Source organism: Anomaloglossus baeobatrachus, chromosome 2 (genome assembly GCF_048569485.1).
Source record: "Anomaloglossus baeobatrachus isolate aAnoBae1 chromosome 2, aAnoBae1.hap1, whole genome shotgun sequence".
Classification (NCBI taxonomy): domain Eukaryota; kingdom Metazoa; phylum Chordata; class Amphibia; order Anura; family Aromobatidae; genus Anomaloglossus; species Anomaloglossus baeobatrachus.
The window spans coordinates 764,943,771-764,966,510 of NC_134354.1; the positions used below are offsets into that span (position 1 = coordinate 764,943,771).

General features: G+C 45.2%; 1 protein-coding gene across 1 annotated transcript in view; it reads right to left on the reverse strand.

Annotated features, from left to right (window-relative positions):
* GAB2 (GRB2 associated binding protein 2) overlaps positions 1-22,740 on the reverse strand; it is a 206,664-nt gene that overhangs the window by 17,857 nt on the left and 166,067 nt on the right. Inside the window, exon 3 of the mRNA XM_075337513.1 lies at positions 3,009-3,249. Coding sequence (XP_075193628.1) covers positions 3,009-3,249 — 241 coding nt within the window. The remainder of the gene's footprint in view (positions 1-3,008; positions 3,250-22,740) is intronic.

The window sequence follows — 22,740 nt, forward strand, 5'->3', positions numbered from 1 at the left end:
TTTACCCGATTGTATGGTGTTTTTATGCTGCACTTTCTGCACTTTGTGTATCCAAAAAATATAAAAATAAAAAATACAAATATAATAAAATTGATATTAAATCCACTTGGAGAATAATTTTCTTGGAATTTTTTTGAAAATACTATGAGTTGATTGTAGGATTAATGTAAGGTTTGGGAACCATAGTATAGAAATAATAATGCTATAAAGACAGTATGGATCTACTAATTCTAATTCTGAGGTCTTTGTTTCTTAACCACAAACACCGCCCTACACAGACACCCACACACACACACAACACCCAACACACAAACACCGCGGCACACACAAATATACGCACATACAACACAACACACACATTGCACAAAACATACCTCCCCCCAAAACACACAGACACACCCCACACCCACACAAACCGCGCAACACACACACACACAACGCTACAGACACACAGCGCTCCACAAACAACGCAACACACACAACGCAACACACAAACAACACCGCTCTCACCCACCACCACACCCACACAACACCCAGAACATGTACAGCCCCTACACGACTACACTTGGTAACTACACACAACAACATCTATATCTATATCTATATCTATATATATATATATATATATATATATATATATATATAACAAAAATCATACATTAACTACACAATACGTAAATTCTAGAATACCCGATGCGTAGAATCGGGCCACCTTCTAGTATAGTATATAGAGTCATTACACACAGAGGGCTCTATTCCTATATATTATATAGTCATTACACACAGAGGGATCTATTCCTATATATTATATAGAGTCATTACACACAGAGTGATCTATTTCTATATATTATATAGAGTCATTACACACAGAGGGATCTATTCCTATATATTATATAGAGTCATTACACACAGAGGGATCTATTCCTATATATTATATAGAGTCATTACACACAGAGGGATCTATTCCTATATATTATATAGACTCATTACACACAGATTGATCTATTCCTATATATTATATAGAGTCATTACACACAGAGGAATCTATTCCTATATATTATATAGAGTCATTACACACAGAGTGATCTATTTCTATATATTATATAGTCATTACACACAGAGTGATCTATTTCTATATATTATATAGAGTCATTACACACAGAGGGATCTATTCCTATATATTATATAGAGTCATTACACACAGAGGGATCTATTCCTATATATTATATAGACTCATTACACACAGATTGATCTATTTCTATATATTATATAGAGTCATTACACACAGAGGAATCTATTTCTATATATTATATAGAGTCATTACACACAAAGGGATCTATTCCTATATATTATATAGAGTCATTACACACAGAGTGATCTATTCCTATATATTATATAGAGTCATTACACACAGAGGGATCTATGTCTATATATTATATAGAGTCATTACACACAGAGGGATCTATTTCCAGTGTTTATTTCTGTTAATGTTGATGATTATGGCTTGCAGCTAATGAAAACCCAAAAGTCATTATCTCAGAATATTAGAATATTATATAAAACCAACTGAAAAATGATGTCACACTCGGAAATGTTGGCGCCAACTGAAAAGTCTGTGCAGTAAATACCCTCAATACTTGGTTGGGTCCTTTTGCATGAATTCCTGCCTCAATGCGGCAATGCGGCATGGAGGCAGGTGCTCGTCTGCATTGTTAGCTCTGGTGTCTCTCAGATTCTCTATGGGGTTTAGGTCAGGTGCTGGCCAATCACGCACAGTGATACTGTGGTTAGTGAACCAGGTATTGATATTTTTAGCAGTGTGGACAGGGGCCAAGTCCTGCTGGAAAATGGACACCAAATTTACCCTATTATACAAATTGCACACTGACACTGTACATTGTATCACAGGGTCAGATCTGTAATGTTGTCCCAGGACAAGATATAATAAAATATGTACAACAATGTAAGGGTGTACTCACTTGTGATACTGTATATGCATTGTATATCAGTTTTTGTACTGTATCTTTGCAGCCAATTTATGTATGTACAGCCCTACCATGCAATTTGCCTTTTCCGCAAATGCATTTTATGTTTTCATATCAATCCAGTGTTATATTTTTATGCCATGTCTCCCTTCTGGATCAGTTTATCTCTAGCATTTATGGAGAATATGCAAAACAGTTTTGCCGCCATATTGGTTATTTAGCGCAATCTTCAATAGGCGCACATTAAAAAGAAATATAAACTATACTGCAGGTAAGTAGAGGTAGTAATGTACACATAGAAAATACTCAACAGTTAAAGGGAACCTGTCAGGTGCAATATGCACCCGAACCACGAGCAGTTCAGGGTGTATATTGCTAATCCCTGCCTAACCGTCCCTGTATACACTAGCATAGATAAAAAGTATTTCTAAAGATCCTTTATGATATGCTAATGAGCGTGGGGACTAGTCCCCTGGGCGTTAGTTCCCTTGGCTAGTCGGCCCTATTACCATGTTAGTGCTCCTCTGTAGGCATGCTATCAAGCTAATGAATACGCAGTGTCACAGGATGATGTCACTCACCTCTCCGCTGCCATCGCCGCCCGACGCTGGATTTCGGCTGAGTGGGCATGACCCCGGAGGTCCGATCATGCGCACTACTTCAGTTTGAAGCCAGGACACGTACACCCAGCTTCATAGTGCGCATGACCCAAACTCCGGGGGCATGTGCACTGAGGCGAAATCCAGCGTCAGGCGGCGATGGTAGCGGAGAGGTGAGTGAGATCATGGGGCCGACTAGCAAGGGAAGCACCGCCCTTGGGACTAGTCCCTGCCCTCATTAGCATATCATAAAGGATATTTAGAAATACTTTTTCTAAAGAACCCTTTATCTGTGCTAGTGTATACAGGGACGGTTTGGCCAGGATTAGCAATATACACCCAGACCTGCTCGTGGTTTTGTGTGGATATTGGACCTGACAGGTTCCCTTTAAACTCCGGCATTAAGCGTCCATGTTGCACTTACCGCATGTTCTCAGTTTTCCGGCTCATACATTGATGAAGGAATAGGTAGTCCTGCGGAGCGCTGGCGGACAGCGTTGTCTGATGCATATGGTTTGATGAAGGTTCAAATGTGAATAGAGTGGGCTGGCTGGAGTGCGAGGGGGCTGAGGACTTTCGCTCCCGGGGTAAATGCTGGGTTGAGTTAAATTCTGCAGGAGAGGATCTTGGACCGTGGTTCACAGACTGTACATTTCTTAAGGAATCTGCAGGGAAAAAAATAACCAATTTTAACTAATATAATCAGCTTTATTTCTATAGCGCCAACATACTCCGCAGCGTGGTACAATTCAGAGGTTCATATACAAGCATAAGTCACTGTTATAGAAGATACAATAATTAGAGCAAAAATAAAGACACCCCTGCTCGTAAGAGCTCACAATCTACGATGGGGTGAGGTGGGGGGGTATACATAAGGTACAGGTGCTTATTTACAATGACAATCCAGCCATCTCCAAAAAATGGAGGATAAAGGAGGATGCATGAGCCGGTCACCAGCCAATCTATGTAATGCTTTGTGTACAGTGGAGTTTGAGGGAGAATTAATGTTCTGAGAAATAGTGGAGGGGATATATCATTTGACTTTGATTAAGGAGGGTGATAGGCCACCCTACAAAGATGTGTTTTAAAGTAATGTCTGAAGATGTGCAAGTTGTGGATCGTCCTAATTTCTTGGGGTAGAGCATTCCAGAGGATTGGTGCAGCTCGGGAGAAGTCTTGGAGTGGGAGGTGTTAGTTGAAAGTCGTTTGCGAACTGTAGAGAAAGGGTAGGGTGATACACAGAGATGAGGGTGGAGAGGTGGGGGGGGGGCACTGTGGACAGCTTTGTGGGTGAGAACAAGCAATATAAATGGGATCCTATAATGTATGGGCAGCCAGTGCAGTCACTGTTACAGAGTGGAAGCTGCTGCATTAAGAATGGACTGTAGAGGAGAGAGTCTAATATAATTATACTAATATCATTCTGCCCCCTATGTACAAGAATATAACTACTATAATACTGCCCCTATGTACAAGAATATAACTACTATAATACTGCCCCTATGTACAAGATTATAACTACTATAATACTGCCCCTATGTACAAGAACATAACTACTATAATACTGCTCCTATGTACAAGAATATAACTACTATAATACTGCTCCTATGTACAAGAATATAACTACTATAATACTGCCCCTATGTACAAGAATATAACTACTATAATACTGCCCCTATATACAAGAATATAACTACTATAATACTGCCTCTATGTACAAGAATATAACTACTATAATACTGCCTCTATGTACAAGATTATAACTACTATAATACTGCCCCTATGCACAAGAACATAACTACTATAATACTGCTCCTATGTACAAGAATATAACAACTATAATACTGCCCCCTATGTACAAGAATATAACTACTATAATACTGCCCCCTATGTACAAGAATATAACAACTATAATACTGCCCCCTATGTACAAGAATATAACTACTATAATACTGCCCCTATGTACAAGAATATAACTACTATAATACTGCCCCTATGTACAAGAATATAACTACTATAATACTGCCCCTATATACAAGAATATAACTACTATAATACTGCCCCCTATGTACAAGATTATAACTACTATAATACTGCCCCTATGTACAAGAATATAATTACTATAATACTGCCCCTATGTACAAGAATATAACTACTATAATACTGCTCCTATGTACAAGAATATAACTACTATAATACTGCTGCTATGTACAAGAATATAACTACTATAATACTGCCCCCTATGTACAAGAATATAACTACTATAATACTGCCCCCTATGTACAAGAATATAACTACTATAATACTGCCCCTATGTACAAGAATATAACTACTATAATACTGCCCCTATGTACAAGAATATAACTACGATAATACTGCCCCCTATATACAAGAATATAACTACTATAATACTGCCCCCTATATACAAGAATATAACTATTATAATACTGCCCCCTATATACAAGAATATAACTACTATAATACTGCCTCCTATGTACAAGAATATAACTACTATAATACTGCCCCTATGTACAAGAATATAACTACTATAATACTGCTCCTATGTACAAGAATATAACTACTATAATACTGCTCCTATGTACAAGAATATAACTACTATAATACTGCCCCTATATACAAGAATATAACTACTATAATACTGCCCCTATGTACAAGAATATAACTACTATAATACTGCTCCTATATACAAGAATATAACTACTATAATACTGCCCCTATGTACAAGAATATAACTACTATAATACTGCTCCTATATACAAGAATATAACTACTATAATACTGCCCCTATGTACAAGAATATAACTACTATAATACTGCTCCTATATACAAGAATATAACTACTATAATACTGCCCCTATGTACAAGAATATTTCATTGTGTTAAACAAGATAGTAAAACCAACAGCCTCTACATTTATGTTCCTGAGCAGTTGTATGATGTGAAGGGCTGATTTCTCCCCGCTCGCCTCTCGCTTACAAACCATTACGCATAATAAGTAATGTTCCGGTTAGATGCTCAGTATAATTTCACAGTGGTAGAAACGAGATTATGGATGTGTAATGCTGGAGTCATGAATCATTGCATCCGGATGTAATTTAACAAACGAAAGAATAATTATGTCCTGCTCTATGCGGTGATGCTGTGCCCTGTGTATAGTCCTGGCTAGTGCGCAATAATAGGGAATGGCATTGTATAAACTAGCAATATGTGCTACATGAGAGGAATACAGAAGGAGTCACTGTGTACACACATTACATTACTGATCCTGAGTTACCTCCTGTGTTATACTCCAGAGCTGCACTCACTATTCTGCTGGTGCAGTCACTGTGTACACACATTACATTACTGATCCTGAGTTACCTCCTGTGTTATACTCCAGAGCTGCACTCACTATTCTGCTGGTGCAGTCACTGTGTACATACATTACATTACTGATCCTGTACTGATCCTGAGTTACATCCTGTATTATACTCCAGAGCTGTACTCACTATTCTGCTGGTGCAGTCACTGTGTACATACATTACATTACTGATCCTGTACTGATCCTGAGTTACCTCCTGTATTATACTCCAGAGCTGCACTCACTATTCTGCTGGTGCAGTCACTGTGTACATACATTACATTACTGATCCTGTACTGATCCTGAGTTACATCCTGTATTATACTCCAGAGCTGCACTCACTATTCTGCTGATGCAGTCACTGTGTACATACATTACATTACTGATCCTGTACTGATCCTGAGTTACCTCCTATATTATACTCCAGAGCTGTACTCACTATTCTGCTGGTGCAGTCACTGTGTACATACATTACATTACTGATCCTGAGTTACATCCTGTATTACGCTCCAGAGCTGCACTCACTATTCTGCTGGTGCAGTCACTGTGTACATACATTACATTACTGATCCTGAGTTACATCCTGTATTATACTCCAGAGCTGCACTCACTATTCTGCTGGTGCAGTCACTGTGTACATACATTACATTACTGATCCTGAGTTACATCCTGTATTATACTCCAGAGCTGTACTCACTATTCTGCTGGTGCAGTCACTGTGTACATACATTACATTACTGATCCTGAGTTACCTCCTGTATTATACTCCAGAGCTGCACTCACTATTCTGCTGGTGCAGTCACTGTGTACATACATTACATTACTGATCCTGTATTGATCCTGAGTTACCTCCTGTATTATACTCCAGAGCTGCACTCACTATTCTGCTGGTACAGTCACTGTGTACATACATTACATTACTGATCCTGAGTTACATCCTGTATTATACTCCAGAGCTGCACTCACTATTCTGCTGGTGCAGTCACTGTGTACATACATTACATTACTGATCCTGAGTTACATCCTGTATTATACTCCAGAGCTGTACTCACTATTCTGCTGGTGCAGTCACTGTGTACATACATTACATTACTGATCCTGTACTGATCCTGAGTTACCTCCTGTATTATACTCCAGAGCTGCACTCACTATTCTGCTGGTGCAGTCACTGTGTACAGGGCTGTATTTTGCCTTCATGCTGCCCTAGGCACTTTAAGTGGTCGCGCCCCTTAGTGACAACGTAAAACTGAGTTTTCGCACACGACATCTGTTTAAGGCAGATCTACTCTGTAGCACACTTTAAAAAGTATCAATAAGAAACTAACCCCCCCCCCCCAATGGGAATCACCACAGGCACATCAAAACATAGCATGAGTATAAAATATTCCCACCACACCGTCCCCACTTTTATACTGTGACTGTGACACTGCCCCTAATAAACTAAAACACCACTCTGCCCTCCCTTATAAACCACTGTATACCCACCACACCTTCCTCGATTATGAAATATGATCTGTACATTGTGAGGAGGGAGCAGCATGATTTGAGGACAATGTCCCATGCATGCTGCCCCCTCCTCACAATGTCCCATGCATGCTGCCCCCTCCTCACAATGTCCCATGCATGCTGCTCCCTCCTCACAATGTCCCTTGCATGCTGCCCCCTCCTCACAATGTCCCATGCATGCTGCCCCATCCTCACAATGTCCCATGCATGCTGCTCCCTCCTCACAATGTCCCATGCATGCTGCCCCCTCCTCACAATGTCCCATGCATGCTGCCCCCTCCTCACAATGTCCCATGCATGATGCCCCCTCCTCACAATGTCCCATGCATGCTGCCCCCTCCTCACAATGTCCCATGCATGCTGCCCCCTCCTCACAATGTCCCATGCATGCTGCCCCCTCCTCACAATGTCCCATGCATGCTGCCCCCTCCTCACAATGTCCCATGCATGCTGCCCCCTCCTCACAATGTCCCATGCATGCTGCCCCCTCCTCACAATGTCCAATGCATGCTGCTCTCTCCTCACAATGTCCCATGCATGCTGCCCCCTCCTCACAATGTCCCATGCATGCTGCCCCCTCCTCACAATGTCTCATGCATGCTGCCCCCTCCTCACAATGTCCAATGCATGCTGCTCTCTCCTCACAATGTCCCATGCATGCTGCCCCCTCCTCACAATGTCCAATGCATGCTGCTCTCTCCTCACAATGTCCCATGCATGCTGCCCCCTCCTCACAATGTCCCATGCATGCTGCCCCCTCCTCACAATGTCTCATGCATGCTGCTCCCTCCTCACAATGAAAAAAAGGGAACCAGCACGATCTGAAATTGGCATGCATCATATAAAAAGTGAAAATTCACAAATTTATTCCAACTGTACTATAATAAAAAAAAAAATGAGATTTTTAGCAAATAATTGATCAATTTTTTGAGCCACCCCTGCCAACGTCACGGCAAATCTCAATAGGGGGGTCCTACTCTACATTCTGTATTTCATGTGCCATGCGGCCTCCTAGATAAAGTTAAAAGCAGAACCATAATGGAGCACACATACCTGCAGCCAGTATATAGCCGCTTCCATGTTGCAAAAAAGGCACTTGTGGATAGAGACCAGCCCAGGTCCCAGCATGTGGAGCAAGCCCTACACATACCAGGACTATATCAGAACTGATCCTCCCAGTGTCAAACAGCAACCATTGATAAAGGCGGATCAAATCCAAGAATGGTGCTTAATTAGCATTGCCTGTGGAAAGGGGTGAGGTAACTGAGTAGTAGTTATGCTACAAATTCTGGTGGCCGGTCACCACCATGCCATGCATGCCTGATTTTGGTTTGCTATGTATTCCTCCTGTTGGTAGCTGTTCAGATTCAGTTACCTCACCCCTTTCCACAGGCAATGCTAATTAAGCACCATCTTGGATCTGGTCCGCCTTTATCAATGGTTGCTGTCTGGCACTGGGAGGATCAGTTCTGATATAGTCCTGGTATGTGTAGAGCTTGCTCCACATGCTGGGACCTGGGCTGGCCTCTATCCACAATTGCCTTTTTTGCAACATAGAAGCGGTTATATACAGGTTACAGGTATGTGTGCTCTATTATGGTTCTGCTTTTAACTTTATCTAGGAGGCCGCATGGCACATGAAATACAGAATGTAGAGTAGGACCCCCCTATTGAGATTTGCCGTGACGTTGGCAGGGGTGGCTCAAAAAATTGATCAATTATTTGCTAAAAATCTCTTTTTTTTTTTATTGTAGTACAGTTGGAATAAATGTGTGAATTTTCACTTTTTATATTATGCATGCCAATTTCAGATCATGCTGGCTCCCCTCTCTCCCTCCTCACAATGTCTCATGCATGCTGCTCCCGCCTCACAATGTCCCATGCATGCTGCTCCCTCCTCACAATGTCCCATGCATGCTGCTCCCTCCTCACAATGTCCCATGCATGTTGCTCCCTCCTCACAATTGTCTCATGCTTGATGCTCCCTCCTCACAATGTTCCATGCATGCTGCTCCCTCCTCACAATGTCCCATGCATGCTTCCCCCTCCTCACAATGTCCCATGCATGCTTCCCCCTCCTCACAGTGTCTCATGCATGCTGCCCCCTCCTCACAATGTCCCATGCATGCTGCTCCCTCCTCACAATGTCCCATGCATGCTGCTCCCTCCTCACAATGTCCCATGCATGCTGCTCCCTCCTCACAATGTCCCATGCATGCTGCTCCCTCCTCACAATGTCCCATGCATGCTGCTCCCTCCTCACAATGTCCCATGCATGCTGCCCCCTCCTCACAGTGTTCCATGCATGCTACCCCCTCCTCACAGTGTCCCATGCATGCTGCCCCCTCCTCACAGTGTCCCATGCATGCTGCCCCCTCCTCACAGTGTCCCATGCATGCTGCCCCCTCCTCAGTGTCCCATGCATGCTGCCCCCTTCTCACAATGTCCCATGCATGCTGTCCCTCTCCATGAGCTCCTAATGCTGCCTTCCTCTTTTCCATAATGAGACCTTCATGTTGCCCCACTCATGCTAAGACCACCACACTAACGCTTATGCTGAGACCCCCCCCACACACACTACCCCACTCTTGATATTGACTCCCCTACATTGCTCCACTCCATACTGATCCCACACATGCTGCCCCTTCTTCACAATGAGCTCCAATGCTGCCCCCTCTTATTCTGAGTCCTTACACTCCCCCCACCCAATCGATTTTGTCATTGCACTATCCCTCATCCCTTGTCCTCTGTCTCTAGCATTAGCCCCTCTCTCCCACTCCCCCAGCATCAGCCTCTCTCCCCCAGCATCAGCCTCTATCTTCCCTCAGCATCAGCCTCTCTCCCCCAGTCTCAGCCTTTGCCTCCCCCCAGCCTCAGCCTGCCCCAGTCTCCGCCTCAGCCTCCCTCCAGCCTCCCTCCAGTCTCAGCCTCAGCCTCCCTCAAGTTTCAGCCTCAGCCTCCCTCCAGTCTCAGCCTCAGCCTCCCTCCAGCCTCCCCCCAGTCTCAGCCTCAGTCTCCCTCCAGCCTCCCCCCAGTCTCAGCCTCCCTCCAGTCTCAGCTTCTGCCTCCCTCAAGCCTCCCCCCAGTCTCAGCCTCCCTCCAGCCTCCCCCCAGTCTCAGCCTCCCTCCAGCCTCACCCCAGTCTCAGCCTCCCTCCAGCCTCACCCCAGTCTCAGCCTCAGCCTCCCTCCAGCCTCCCCTCAGTCCCAGCCCCTGCCTCCCTCCAGCCTCCCCAAGTCTCAGCCTCTGCCTCCCTCCAGACTCCCCCCAGTCTCTGCCTCTGCCTCCCTCCAGCCTCCCCCCAGTCTCTGCCTCTGCCTCCCTCCAGCCTCCCCCCAGTCTCTGCCTCTGCCTCCCTCCAGCCTCCCCCAGTCTCTGCCTCTGCCTCCCTCCAGCCTCCCCCCAGTCTCTGCCTCTGCCTCCCTCCAGCCTCCCCCCAGTCTCTGCCTCCCTCCAGCCTCCCCCCAGTCTCTGCCTCTGCCTCCCTCCAGCCTCCCCCAGTCTCTGCCTCTGCCTCTCTCCAGCCTCCCCCCAGTCTCTGCCTCTGCCTCCCTCCAGCCTCCCCCCAGTCTCTGCCTCTGCCTCCCTCAGCCTCCCCCCAGTCTCTGCCTCTGGCTCCCTCCAGCCTCCCCCCAGTCTCTGCCTCTGCCTGCCTCCATCCTCCCCCCAGTCTCTGCCTCTGCCTCCCTCCAGCCTCCCCCCAGTCTCTGCCTCTGCCTCCCTCCAGCCTCCCCCCAGTCTCTGCCTCTGCCTCCCTCCAGCCTCCCCCCAGTCTCTGCCTCTGCCTCCCTCCAGCCTCCCCCCAGTCTCTGCCTCTGCCTCCCTCAGCCTCCCCCCAGTCTCTCTGCCTCTGCCTCCCTCCAGCCTCCTCCCAGTCTCTGCCTCTGCCTCCCTCCAGCCTCCCCCCAGTCTCTGCCTCTGCCTCCCTCCAGCCTCCCCCCAGTCTCTGCCTCTGCCTCCCTCCAGCCTTCCCAGCCAGTCTCTGTCTCTGCCTCCCTCCAGCCTCCCCCAGTCTCTGCCTCTGCCTCCCTCCAGCCTCCCCCCAGTCTCAGCCTCTGCCTCCCTCCAGCCTCCCCCCAGTCTCAGCCTCTGCCTCCCTCCAGCCTCCCCCCAGTCTCAGCCTCCCTCCAGCCTCCCCCCAGTCTCTGCCTCTGCCTCCCTCCAGCCTTCCCCCAGTCTCTGTCTCTGCCTCCCTCCAGCCTCCCCCAGTCTCTGCCTCTGCCTCCCTCCAGCCTCCCCCCAGTCTCTGCCTCTGCCTCCCTCCAGCCTCCCCCCAGTCTCAGCCTCTGCCTCCCTCCAGCCTCCCCCCAGTCTCTGCCTCTGCCTCCCTCCAGCCTCCCCCCAGTCTCTGCCTCCCTCCAGCCTCCCCCCAGTCTCAGCCTCTGCCTCTCTCCAGCCTCCCCCCAGTCTCTGCCTCTGCTCCCTCCAGCCTCCCCCCAGTCTCTGCCTCTGCCTCCCTCCAGCCTCCCCCAGTCTCTGCCTCTGCCTCCCTCCAGCCTCCCCCAGTCTCAGCCTCTGCCTCCCTCCAGTCTCAGCCTCTGCCTCCCCCCAGTCTCAGCCTCTGCCTCTCTCCAGTCTCAGCCTCTGCCTCCCTCCAGCCTCCCCCCAGTCTCAGCCTCTGCCTCCCTCCAGTCTCAGCCTCTGCCTCCCTCCAGCCTCCCCCCAGTCTCAGCCTCTGCCTCCCTCCAGCCTCCACCCAGTCTCAGCCTCTGCCTCCCTCCAGTATCAGCCTTTGCCGCCTCCCCCCCCCCCCGCATGCGCAGATCTCCGGTCTGCATTAGAGACACTCCCACGCTCCTTATGAATCCACTTACCTGCTCCAGTGCCCGCCACCATCTTCCTGGCTCACGTGAGTATCCTCTTCTGACACCGGCTTCCATCACGGCATCATCCGCGGCGTCCTGCTGTGAGCTCTGCATGTGACGTCCACACAGCAGTGGACGCATCACAGAGGAAGGAGCTGATTGGCGCGCGCCTGTGACCCCGGAAGTGCAGGCGCTGGCAGTTCCGGGGTCAATCAGCTCCCTGTGCTCGGCAGCCACAAAAAAAAAATGTAAAAAAAAAAATGTAAAAAAAAAAAAAAAAAAAAAAAAAATTTTTTTTTTTTTTTTTTTTGCTGCCAGAAGGTGCCGCTTCTCACAATCTGCCGCCCTAGGCACTGGACCACAGGTGCCTAATGGTAAATACGGCCCTGACTGTGTACATACATTACATTACTGATCCTGTACTGATCCTGAGTTACATCCTATATTATACTCAAGAGCTGATAGAGTTACTGCATTATGAACAGCTCATCCTTAATGTTAATCAATACACATACATCCAGATATTTGTAAACAGAAATAAACTTTTACGTTTCATCTCAATCTAACTAATTGATTACAATTGGAAATTTTGAAATATTGAGCAATGAAAAAGTGAGAAAAATAAACAGAAGAAAATCTGTGCGTTGTGTAGTTCTAACACACGGCCTGTAGAGGTCACTACTGTAATGGAGAAATATAGGATTTTACATTCTTTTATTACTACAATACTCAGTGTTCAATTATAATTATATAAGATTGTATTATTTACTATTATTTTTAATTAATTTCACATTCTTTTTCTTGTCCAAATGTTGGGCCCTCAGTGAAACTCAACAGACTCCATCTCTAGATTGTGAGCCCCAATGGGGACAGTGTTGCCAATGTATGTAAAGCGCTGTGGAATTAATAGCTCTATATAAATCAATAAAATTATTATTATTATTATTATTGGCAATTTTGGTGCCCGGTATGGTAAAGGGGCCATAAGTGTTTTTTTGCTGCTTCTTGTAATAAAGCAATATTTAATTGTAAAGTGAGTATAAGCAATAAGAAATATTTGATTTCTCAAAGTTTTCCGGGTTATTTTTCGGGGGGGGGGGGGGGGGGGGGTGGAAATAACTTTACAAAAGGGAAATTTTAGCAAGTAATTAATAAAAGGCAAGAATGTGCCAAAAAGGTGCCTCATGCAAGTGGACAGGTCTTATTTTGCATATAGCAGTCTCTAGATCTGCACCATGACCTGAGGATCCCACTAAAGCGTCAGCAGTTCAGCCAAATGATGGAAAACTCAGCAGGACGTACCCCGGCCACAGTCACGGGTAACATGGATCCGATACACGAGAATAGGATCCACAAACCTCACCTTTAGCTTAAAGCCAATGTATTTACTAATTAAAACCATCTAGACAATAATCATATATTTTCTTTTTACATTCAATTCTTTTTTTTTTTTAATTACTTCATTTGTAGTTTTTTCTTGTTTTTGCTATTGCATTAATTATTGTTATATCACGGGACCGTAAACTTTAGACTGAAGATGACTTACTCACTTCTATGCAGAAGCGTTGTAGGCATACTCAGCTCTATGTAGAGATCACTGTGCAGCGGGAGGGAGAAGGTGAGCTGTGACCTTAGCTATTGTGAATTGGTGGATCCTGTGTGTTCTACTGTATCTAGAAGTGCTATCAGTCATTGTACAGGAGGAGGAGGAGGGGGTGAGCTGTGACTTTCTTAATTCTGGATCCTGTTATATACGGTTCATAGAGGTATCAGTCATTGCATCCTAGAATCCACCATTCACAATAGGTGATGCTCACTCTTCTGTAGAATGACTAATAATATCTCTATATACAGTAGATATCACAGGATCCACCATACACAATAGGTGATGTCACAGCTCACCTCCTCCTGTACAATAACTGGTAACACCTCTATACACAGTGAATATTACAGGATCACCAATTCACAAAAGGTGATGTCACAGCTCACCCTCCTCCTCCTTCTGCATAATGATTAACACTTATATACAGTAGATAACAGGATCTATCATTCACAAAAGGTGATGTCACAGCTCACCTTCTCCTTCTGCATAATAATTAACACTTATATACAGTAGATAACAGGATTTATTATTCACAACAGGTGATGTCACAGCTCACCTGTTAATGTACAATGATAATAACACCTCTATATACAGTAGATAACACAGGGTCCACCATTCACAATAGATGATGGCACAGCTCACCTCCTCCTCCTCATCCTGTACAATGATTTCTGCACTGGTCACAGAGCATGTCCACCATTCAGCCCATGGAATGGGTCATCACTGGACTATAGGTTCCTACGTCCAATGCGGCTGCTGTAAAGTGAATATCCCTGATTACTTTCTCAGCCACTATAAGGGCATTACTAGAATACTGTGCATAAAATGGAATAAAAAAGATGACGTCTCACTAATTGCTTTTATTTTAGTTCTAAGTGATAAAGTCTTGGTAATGCCTTAGCTTTAATGCAGGAAGTCCTGACCTAGAATTTGGAGTTAACATTTTTTAACCCCTTGGTTCCTATAGGGCACAATCATTCCTGGACCAATGCAGTTTTTGCAATTCGAGCCTCTACCTATCCATCACACTGGTGGCTTCCAATGTGGCAGAGGGGCTTTAGGGCTCAATCAGGAGTGATAGTGAGACTTCATCTCTGTACCCAATATTTCTACATCCCCATCCGCCCCCCCCCTCCCCCCCCCCCGGCTCAGTCTCGTCTTCACCCCGAGAAGTCACAACAAAGAATTCTCAATTGTTCTGTGACTCTTCATTCCGTTATATATTAGCAATAATTACACTCCGCGTGATTCCCATTAGTGCGGAGCCGGGATGGGAAACATTATGGGACGGCTTTTTTTGTTACAGAAAATTAATTTCATAAAATAGAAAAAATTTGCTTCAGCTGTAACTCTCACAGCATTGTCCGCAGTGACGACAGATTCTATTTAGGGGGGTGGGGACAACAGTCTGACAATCTGCTCAGTATTAATACATGGCAGCCCTCACGCTGGAAGAAAGTGAGTTTCCAAAATTAAACAACTTTTTATAACAGTAAAAGAAAAAAAAAAGGTTATTTTTCATATATTTCATATTTTTCACACTGGCTGTGACATAAGGAGCAGATTATAGGCCTAAAATTAGGTGACAACCAATGTGGGCACAATTAGAGCTCCACGGAGGGGGAGTTGTCACTAAGCTGTCTCGGACTCCTGGTAGGTGTATACTATACGCTGGTATCTATCATCCAGAGATATCTAGGTGGCCACCGGAATCACCAAGATTCAGAAAGAAAGAAATACACAGGCGTGGTGTAACGCTATGGGGCCCGCAAGTCGAGGGGGCCCGGACCAGCGCAGCGTTCAACCACATTGGCATCCAGGATACAGATAGAGTTGAAAGCCATAATGAAAAAGTGAGCACCCCGCTGACGCTCTCTCCTCCATCATTCTCCCTCGGCGTCTGAAGTCTCAGTGCAGTAAGCACGATCACGTCACTACTGCGCGCCCGCTGTGCCGGGATGGAGCAGAGCCGCAGAACACACACTGAGGAGACCGGAGCAGCGAGAGGAAACAACAGGAGGCGAGGATTTATTTTAACTTTTTATAACATTAATTAATTACACTGGTGGCCATATTACAAGGATGACTATGGGGTGTGCATTATACTATTTGGAGGACTATGGGGTGCATTATACTATACGGAGGACTATGGGGTGTGCATTATAATATATGGAGAACTATGGGGTGCAGTATACTATATGGAGAATTATGGGGTGCATTATACTATATGGAGGACTATAGGGAATGCACTATACTATACGGAGGACTATGGGGTGTGCATTATAATATATTGAGAACTATGGGGTGCAGTATACTATATGGAGAATTATGGGGTGCATTATACTATTTGGAGGACTATGGGGTGCATTATACTATACGGAGGACTATAGGGAATGCATCATACTATATGGAGGACTATGGGGTGTGCATTATAATATATTGAGGACTATGGGGTGCAGTATACTATATGGAGAATTATGGGGTGCATTATACTATATGGAGGACTATAGGGAATGCACTATACTATATGGAGAACAATGGGGTGTGCATTATATTATATTGAGAACTATGAGGTGTAGTATACTATATGGAGAAATATGGGGTGCATTATACTATATGGAGGACTATAGGGAATGCACTATACTATACGGAGGACTATGGGGTGCGCATTATAATATATTGAGAACTATGAGGTATAGTATACTATATGGAGAATTATGGGGTGCATTATACTATATGGAGGACTATAGGGAATGCATCATACTATATGGAGGACTATGGGGTGTGCATTATAATATATTGAGGACTATGGGGTGCAGTATACTATATGGAGAATAATGGGGTGCATTATACTATAAGGAGGACTATAGGGAATGCATCATACTATATGGAGGACTATGGGGTGTGCATTATAATATATGGAGAACTATGGGGTGCAGTATACTATATGGAGAATAATGGGGTGCATTATACTATATGGAGGACTATAGGGAATGCACTATACTATATGGAGAACAATGGGGTGTGCATTATATTATATGCGGGGTCATTATATTATATGGACTGTGGGGGTGCATTATATGGAGGACAATGGGGTGTGCATTATACTATATAGAAGGCTATGTGGAAGCCCATTATACTATTTGGAGGGCCATTAGATTGTGTGCAAGAAATTCTACAGTGTGAAAGCTTGTGTGGAGTCCATCATACTGTGGATTTGATGGCCATTATACAGTGTGAAGAGGTGTGGGGGGCCATTATACTATATGTTATCTCCTTATTCTGCATGGAGGACTTTGTAGGGGTCACAAAGGGTGCATCATACGGTATTGAGATCACCATACTTTGCTGGAATGTGCAAGAATTCACCATGGGGTATCATATATAGTGTTTGCGGGGTACTCTTGGGTGCACTGAAAGGGGATTCTAGTGGTTTCAATAGGAAAAAAATTACTTTGTAAGTGCTGCATAGTTGTGAAATATGTTAACCCTGCAAAAAAAAAAAAAAAAAAAAATTTATATATATATATATATATATATATATATATATATATATATATATATATATATATAAAATAATCAAAATTTCCGTATAAATATCACCATTAAATTTCAATAAATATCAAAAATACCTTCAGATAAAAAATTCGTTAGAATTAAATAAATAAAGGGAATGATGGTGCAAATAGCATTAAAATTATTATTTTTATTCAACAATTAAAATAAATATTTTACAAATCCATATAAATATAAATATTAGGCAGGAAAAAATGTCCCATAAATTATAGCAGCGGTTTTAGCAGCGGTGCTTCCTCGCTTAGCACCCCCTGAGGAAAGGATCGCTGAAACACGTGTCGGGGCTTTGCGGTACACTTTGGAGCTTTTACAGATCACTTAAGGTATCATTTTCCTTGCAAATTAAATAATTGTTAAAATCTTTTTACATAGGATCATTATACCACAACCTTATTTATATATGACATAGGATTTAGATACAATTTTGCACTGTGCACTTTGTCATATATTAGGGATTGACTTTTTAAGTGATCCTGGCATTAAGCACTTTATTTTCCTAGTAAAACCGCTGCTATAATTTATGGGACATTTTTACCTGCCTAATATTTATATGGATTTGTAAAATATTTATTTTAATTGTTGAATAAAAATAATAATTTTAATGCTATTTGAACCATCATTCCCTTTATTTATTTAATTCTAACGAATTTTTTATCTAAAGGAATTTCTGAGATTTTTATATATATATATATATATATATATATATATATATATATATATATATTTTAGAGGGGGGGGGCAATTAGAACTTCTGCTATGGAGTCCCATTATTTCTATCTATCCCTTTGTCCACAGGTCAAATATTCCTTTTGAAATGATAGTTTTTTGCGTCGTATCAATGTTGCTCGGGTCCGTGATTCCGGCTGTTTGAGGTTAAAACAATAAAGAAAATAAGAATGAGGCGAGCGCTGCATACTCAGTGAGGCTCTAGCACCACAGTAAACTGCTCCAGCGCGGCTATACGCTGCTCCTGCGGCCTGCGTTCATCATTGCTTGTCCATATGCACGCAGGACTGCTTTCCTCGCCCACTGGCCGGCCTGGCCTCTGTGATTGGTTGTAGTCAGACTAGCCCCCAGCCTGTGTGACCACGTCTCACTGTAATCAGTCATCGCTCATTCATTCTCTCCATGGAGTGCACAGCGAGCGGTCATGCTCTATGGCTGCTCGCTGTGATAAAGCTGAAATCGTCGTGGGACCTCATGTGGATTATCTCGGACCTGCAGGGGTGTGTTGGGATTAATAAAGTGGTGAAAGAGGGCAATTTTTGTATTTTATAGCAAATAAAAGGATTTTTTCGGTGTCTGTCTTTATTTACTTACACTTCCAGATTAGTAACGGGGGTGGCATAGATGCTGTCAATACTAATCCAGGACTGAGTGGCTGCAGTGGGTTGCCATTAACTCCTTATTACCCAAATTGCCACCGCACCAGAGCAACAGGAAGAGCGGCGTAAAGCTCCGGGATGGTCACATCTAATGGAAGCAACAATTCTGGGCAGCTGGAGTCATACACTTGCATGAGACTCGCATCGCATCACCCAGCACGGCCACATACTCTCCTGACAGGAGTGGGCCGGCTGCATGTATTTCTATGCAGTTGCACACTCGTGTCCGTAGAGTGTGGTGCTGCCACGTGATGTGATGCGAGACTCGTGCAAGTGTGACTCCGGCCTTACGTTGCGCTCACAAGAATCGCACGAGTCTCGCACCGCACACTCTCGAGACATGAGGGTGCAGCTGCATAGAAATACATGCAGCCGACCCGCACCTGTCAGGAGAGTGTGTGTCTGTCAGGTGATGTGATGACAGACTCGCGCAAGTGTGTGACTCCGGCCTTATTTTGATACACAGCCATGATAAATCCCGACAGCTGGGGACTGCAGCCGGGGGCTTTATCTGTGCTGGTATCAGAATATGGGGAACCTGTGCCGATTGTTTCATTTATTAATTTATTTTTATACACTGATACTGACCCGCAGACACTTGCACTGCTTTCCCGGCCCACCGGCTGTCCTGGCGCCTGTGATTGGTTGCAGTCAGCTGACACGCTGCTACTCAGGGCGGGGGCGCATCTAACTGCAACCAATTACACGCGCCAGTGGGTGGGGAAAGCAGTGAATATTCAATGAGGGTTAATTGTCGGCTTCGGAAGGGAAAGCGTGACCTCAAAGGCCATCACGGATCTTTGGTGAGTACACCACATGCGCTCCTACCCCCCCATCCCTTCCACCAACATTTATAATCTCCGGATTCTGGTTCCCATAGACTTACATGGGTACTAGATTCTGAATCGGACCTGAAAAAATTCAGCAAGTACCCATTGGTCGCAGTTTTCTGTGAGTCCACCCAGCTCTACTAGGGATACCTAGGGTCAGGCATCCAGCTCGGCGCATAGGTGCGGAACCTATCTAGGGTGGGGAGGGACCTCAGGGACCAGCAGTAGGTTTGGTCAGGTGTCACCATCTTCCCTTTCCCTAGACACAGGGTTTCCCTTCCCTTTCGCCGTTCGCTTGGTACTTTCCCGTACCTAGCGTGACAGTGCGGTGTCAGGTTCCACATGTACTGGAAACATGGACACACGTAGACCCATTAAATTCAGAGGGTTAGCGCGCACGTCCCTGTTTTCACATGGACCGTGTGGAGCACACGCATGTCCGTGTTCTCTACACGGCGACATGTCTGTTTTCTGCCGGCCGCATGGGTAGCACACGGAACGCACACTGATATGATCTGTGTAATGTCAGTGTGACATGTACCGGAGAAAACACTTGTCCCTTAAAAAAAAAAAAAAAAAAATGTAAAAAATTGCTGTTGCTTCCGGGTCCTGCACATTGACCCGGAAGTAGCAGCAATACCATGGACAGGTAAGTATACAAGTCCATGCTATCCGGGTGTCACACAGGAGCAGAACACTGAACACACACACACGGATGACCTTACATACCTTCCGCTATGGATCGTCACAGCAGTGCATTTAATGCACAAATATGTGAAAGAGGCCTAAAACAGTATAAAAAAAACCCAAAAAAACAAAGTTTTGAATTGTTTTTTTCTTTTCTTTATGACTTGATAACAGAAGTATTTTATTTCCCATGTTTTGTTTTTTTTTTTAAATCAGATATTCCATAGTGAATGGCTGCACAGGTTGCACCAATGGTACGTCGCCTGTGCACGGAGCGCTGGACCCCGCAGTACTGAGCGCTATACACTGTGTATACTTTGTATAGCAATTATGTATATTCTTCTAAATTTCCTTCCCAGAGCTAAAGATTAGAAGCCAAGTAACCTCCAAAGAAAAAGCAATTCCTTCCCCTGTTCCCACTCCCACACTGGTGAACCCTGCGGATTAGAACATTCATTTCCTCCGTACATTCGGGGCTCAGGAGATAGGGGTGTGAAAAGGCGAGATTAGCTGCGCACTTTATCCGCCCACTTACCAAACGCCAAGGTAAAAAACCTCTCTCCTCATTAGAAGCGCCAACTCAAGCATCTAATGAAATGTCGCCGGCATCTCAGCAGGTTAACCCTTCCGCGGCACAAAAGTTCTGCAACTTTCTAATATACTTTGCATTTTGGTTCTTTACCAGATCTCTGCTGGCGGTCAGTGAATGGGAACCTTTTCACAGGTTAAGGTTTGCTATGGTACAGTACAGGGGCGGACATATCATTAATGCAATGTGTGCAGCAATAGGGGGGGGGGGCACTTACATATTCACAGGGGCCCTCTTCCATCGGTGACCACCACTGGGACAGTAAATTGTCTACAGTGAACATTACATTGCAACACACTATCAGGAGAGGAGAAAAATGTGTGCCGATTGTTTGCCCGGCTCATTGTGGATTGTACAGACCGGATACAATTATAACAAACCTTGAACTGTACAAAGTATTAGGACGTCACAATGAATTGCATTATTTGTACATCCAGGGACTTAAAATGATGCTCGAGGCCCAATCCTAAAAAAATGTAACACTGGAGGGTCCTCTAATGGCGTAACTGAATGCAAAATCTCCAACAGGACTATCATTGGCATTCATAGTCTTAATTTTCTCATATGTGTCAAACTGACCATTTGGATCCCCCTTAAGGGGGCTTTACACGCAATGACATCGCTAAAGAGATGTCATTGGGGTCACAGGATTCGTGACGCACATCCGGCCTCGTTACTGACGTCGTTGTGTGTAAAGCAGCCTTTAGGCTCCAGTGCAATTGTGGCGCCCCTGAGGCTTCCGTCGCCACAGGTCATTGCACCCCATCCAGCGGTGTGATGCCCCATTCTGGGAGAGGAAGAGAGTGAACTCCGGTCCCCTGGTAAATCCACACTACACCCATTGCTAGGAACACACTGGGACCAGGGAAAGTGGCAGACAACCCCCCCATGCTGCATGCTGAGAGGGGCCGTAAGACCCATCCCTGCTCCTATAGGGTAGAACAGGGCAATTGGGGAGGTGGGAGGAGCCATCTGAGAGCAGACAAAGGGAGGAAGGTCAAGTTTAGTGAGTCGAAGTTGGAGAGAGAGTGGTGAAGGAGGAGGAGGCCTGCCGGAGGCAGGCAAGGAGGAGAAGAGAAAGGAAAGAAAGCTCCAAGTCAGACAGGAGCAGAGAAACAGAAGGAGACGCTTCCTGGTGAAGATCCTGGGACTCGGAGGGTCCAGGTGACACCACGTAGAGAACAGAAGGAGTCGCAGGGCCACGGGCAGTCTGTAGAGCTGTCCAGGGCAGTTTAGAGCTGCGGTGGCCTGGTCCACAAGAACATCGGTGGAGGGATCAAGCTGCGACAGGGGACGGTCCCTAGAGACTGGAGGAGTGCAAAGATCATCTCCAAACAGTAAAAACCGAGGCCCAGGGAACGTTGTAGACTCCCGGGCCAGAACCCATAGAACTTCCAGAAAAGGGGTAATCAGCCGACAGGTGACCCCCCAGCCTGGAGGCTGTAGTGGAGGCCAAGCCAGGTCCACCCTAACAAAGGCAAGGCTAAGGAAGACAGCAGAAGATAGAGACACTAAGAGAAGGGTACCGGCTTTTACTCTCAGAATCACTCAGAAACGGCGGAGGTCCCTGACAGTGGTCCCAGCAGTCTGAGGGTCCCCGGGACCCGACAAGAATTGTGAGTAAAGAACTTGAACTGCACCCTTGGAGTGGTCTCTGTTATTTCAGCTGCATAGACATTCACAAGCACCAACTGTGCCCCGGGGCATTGCTCCACCTGTGGGAGCAGTACCACCATTGCTGCCATCACATCATCCCGGTGGCCTCACACAGCAGCGGCGGCTTAATAGCCGCATACCACAGGTGGCGTCACGAA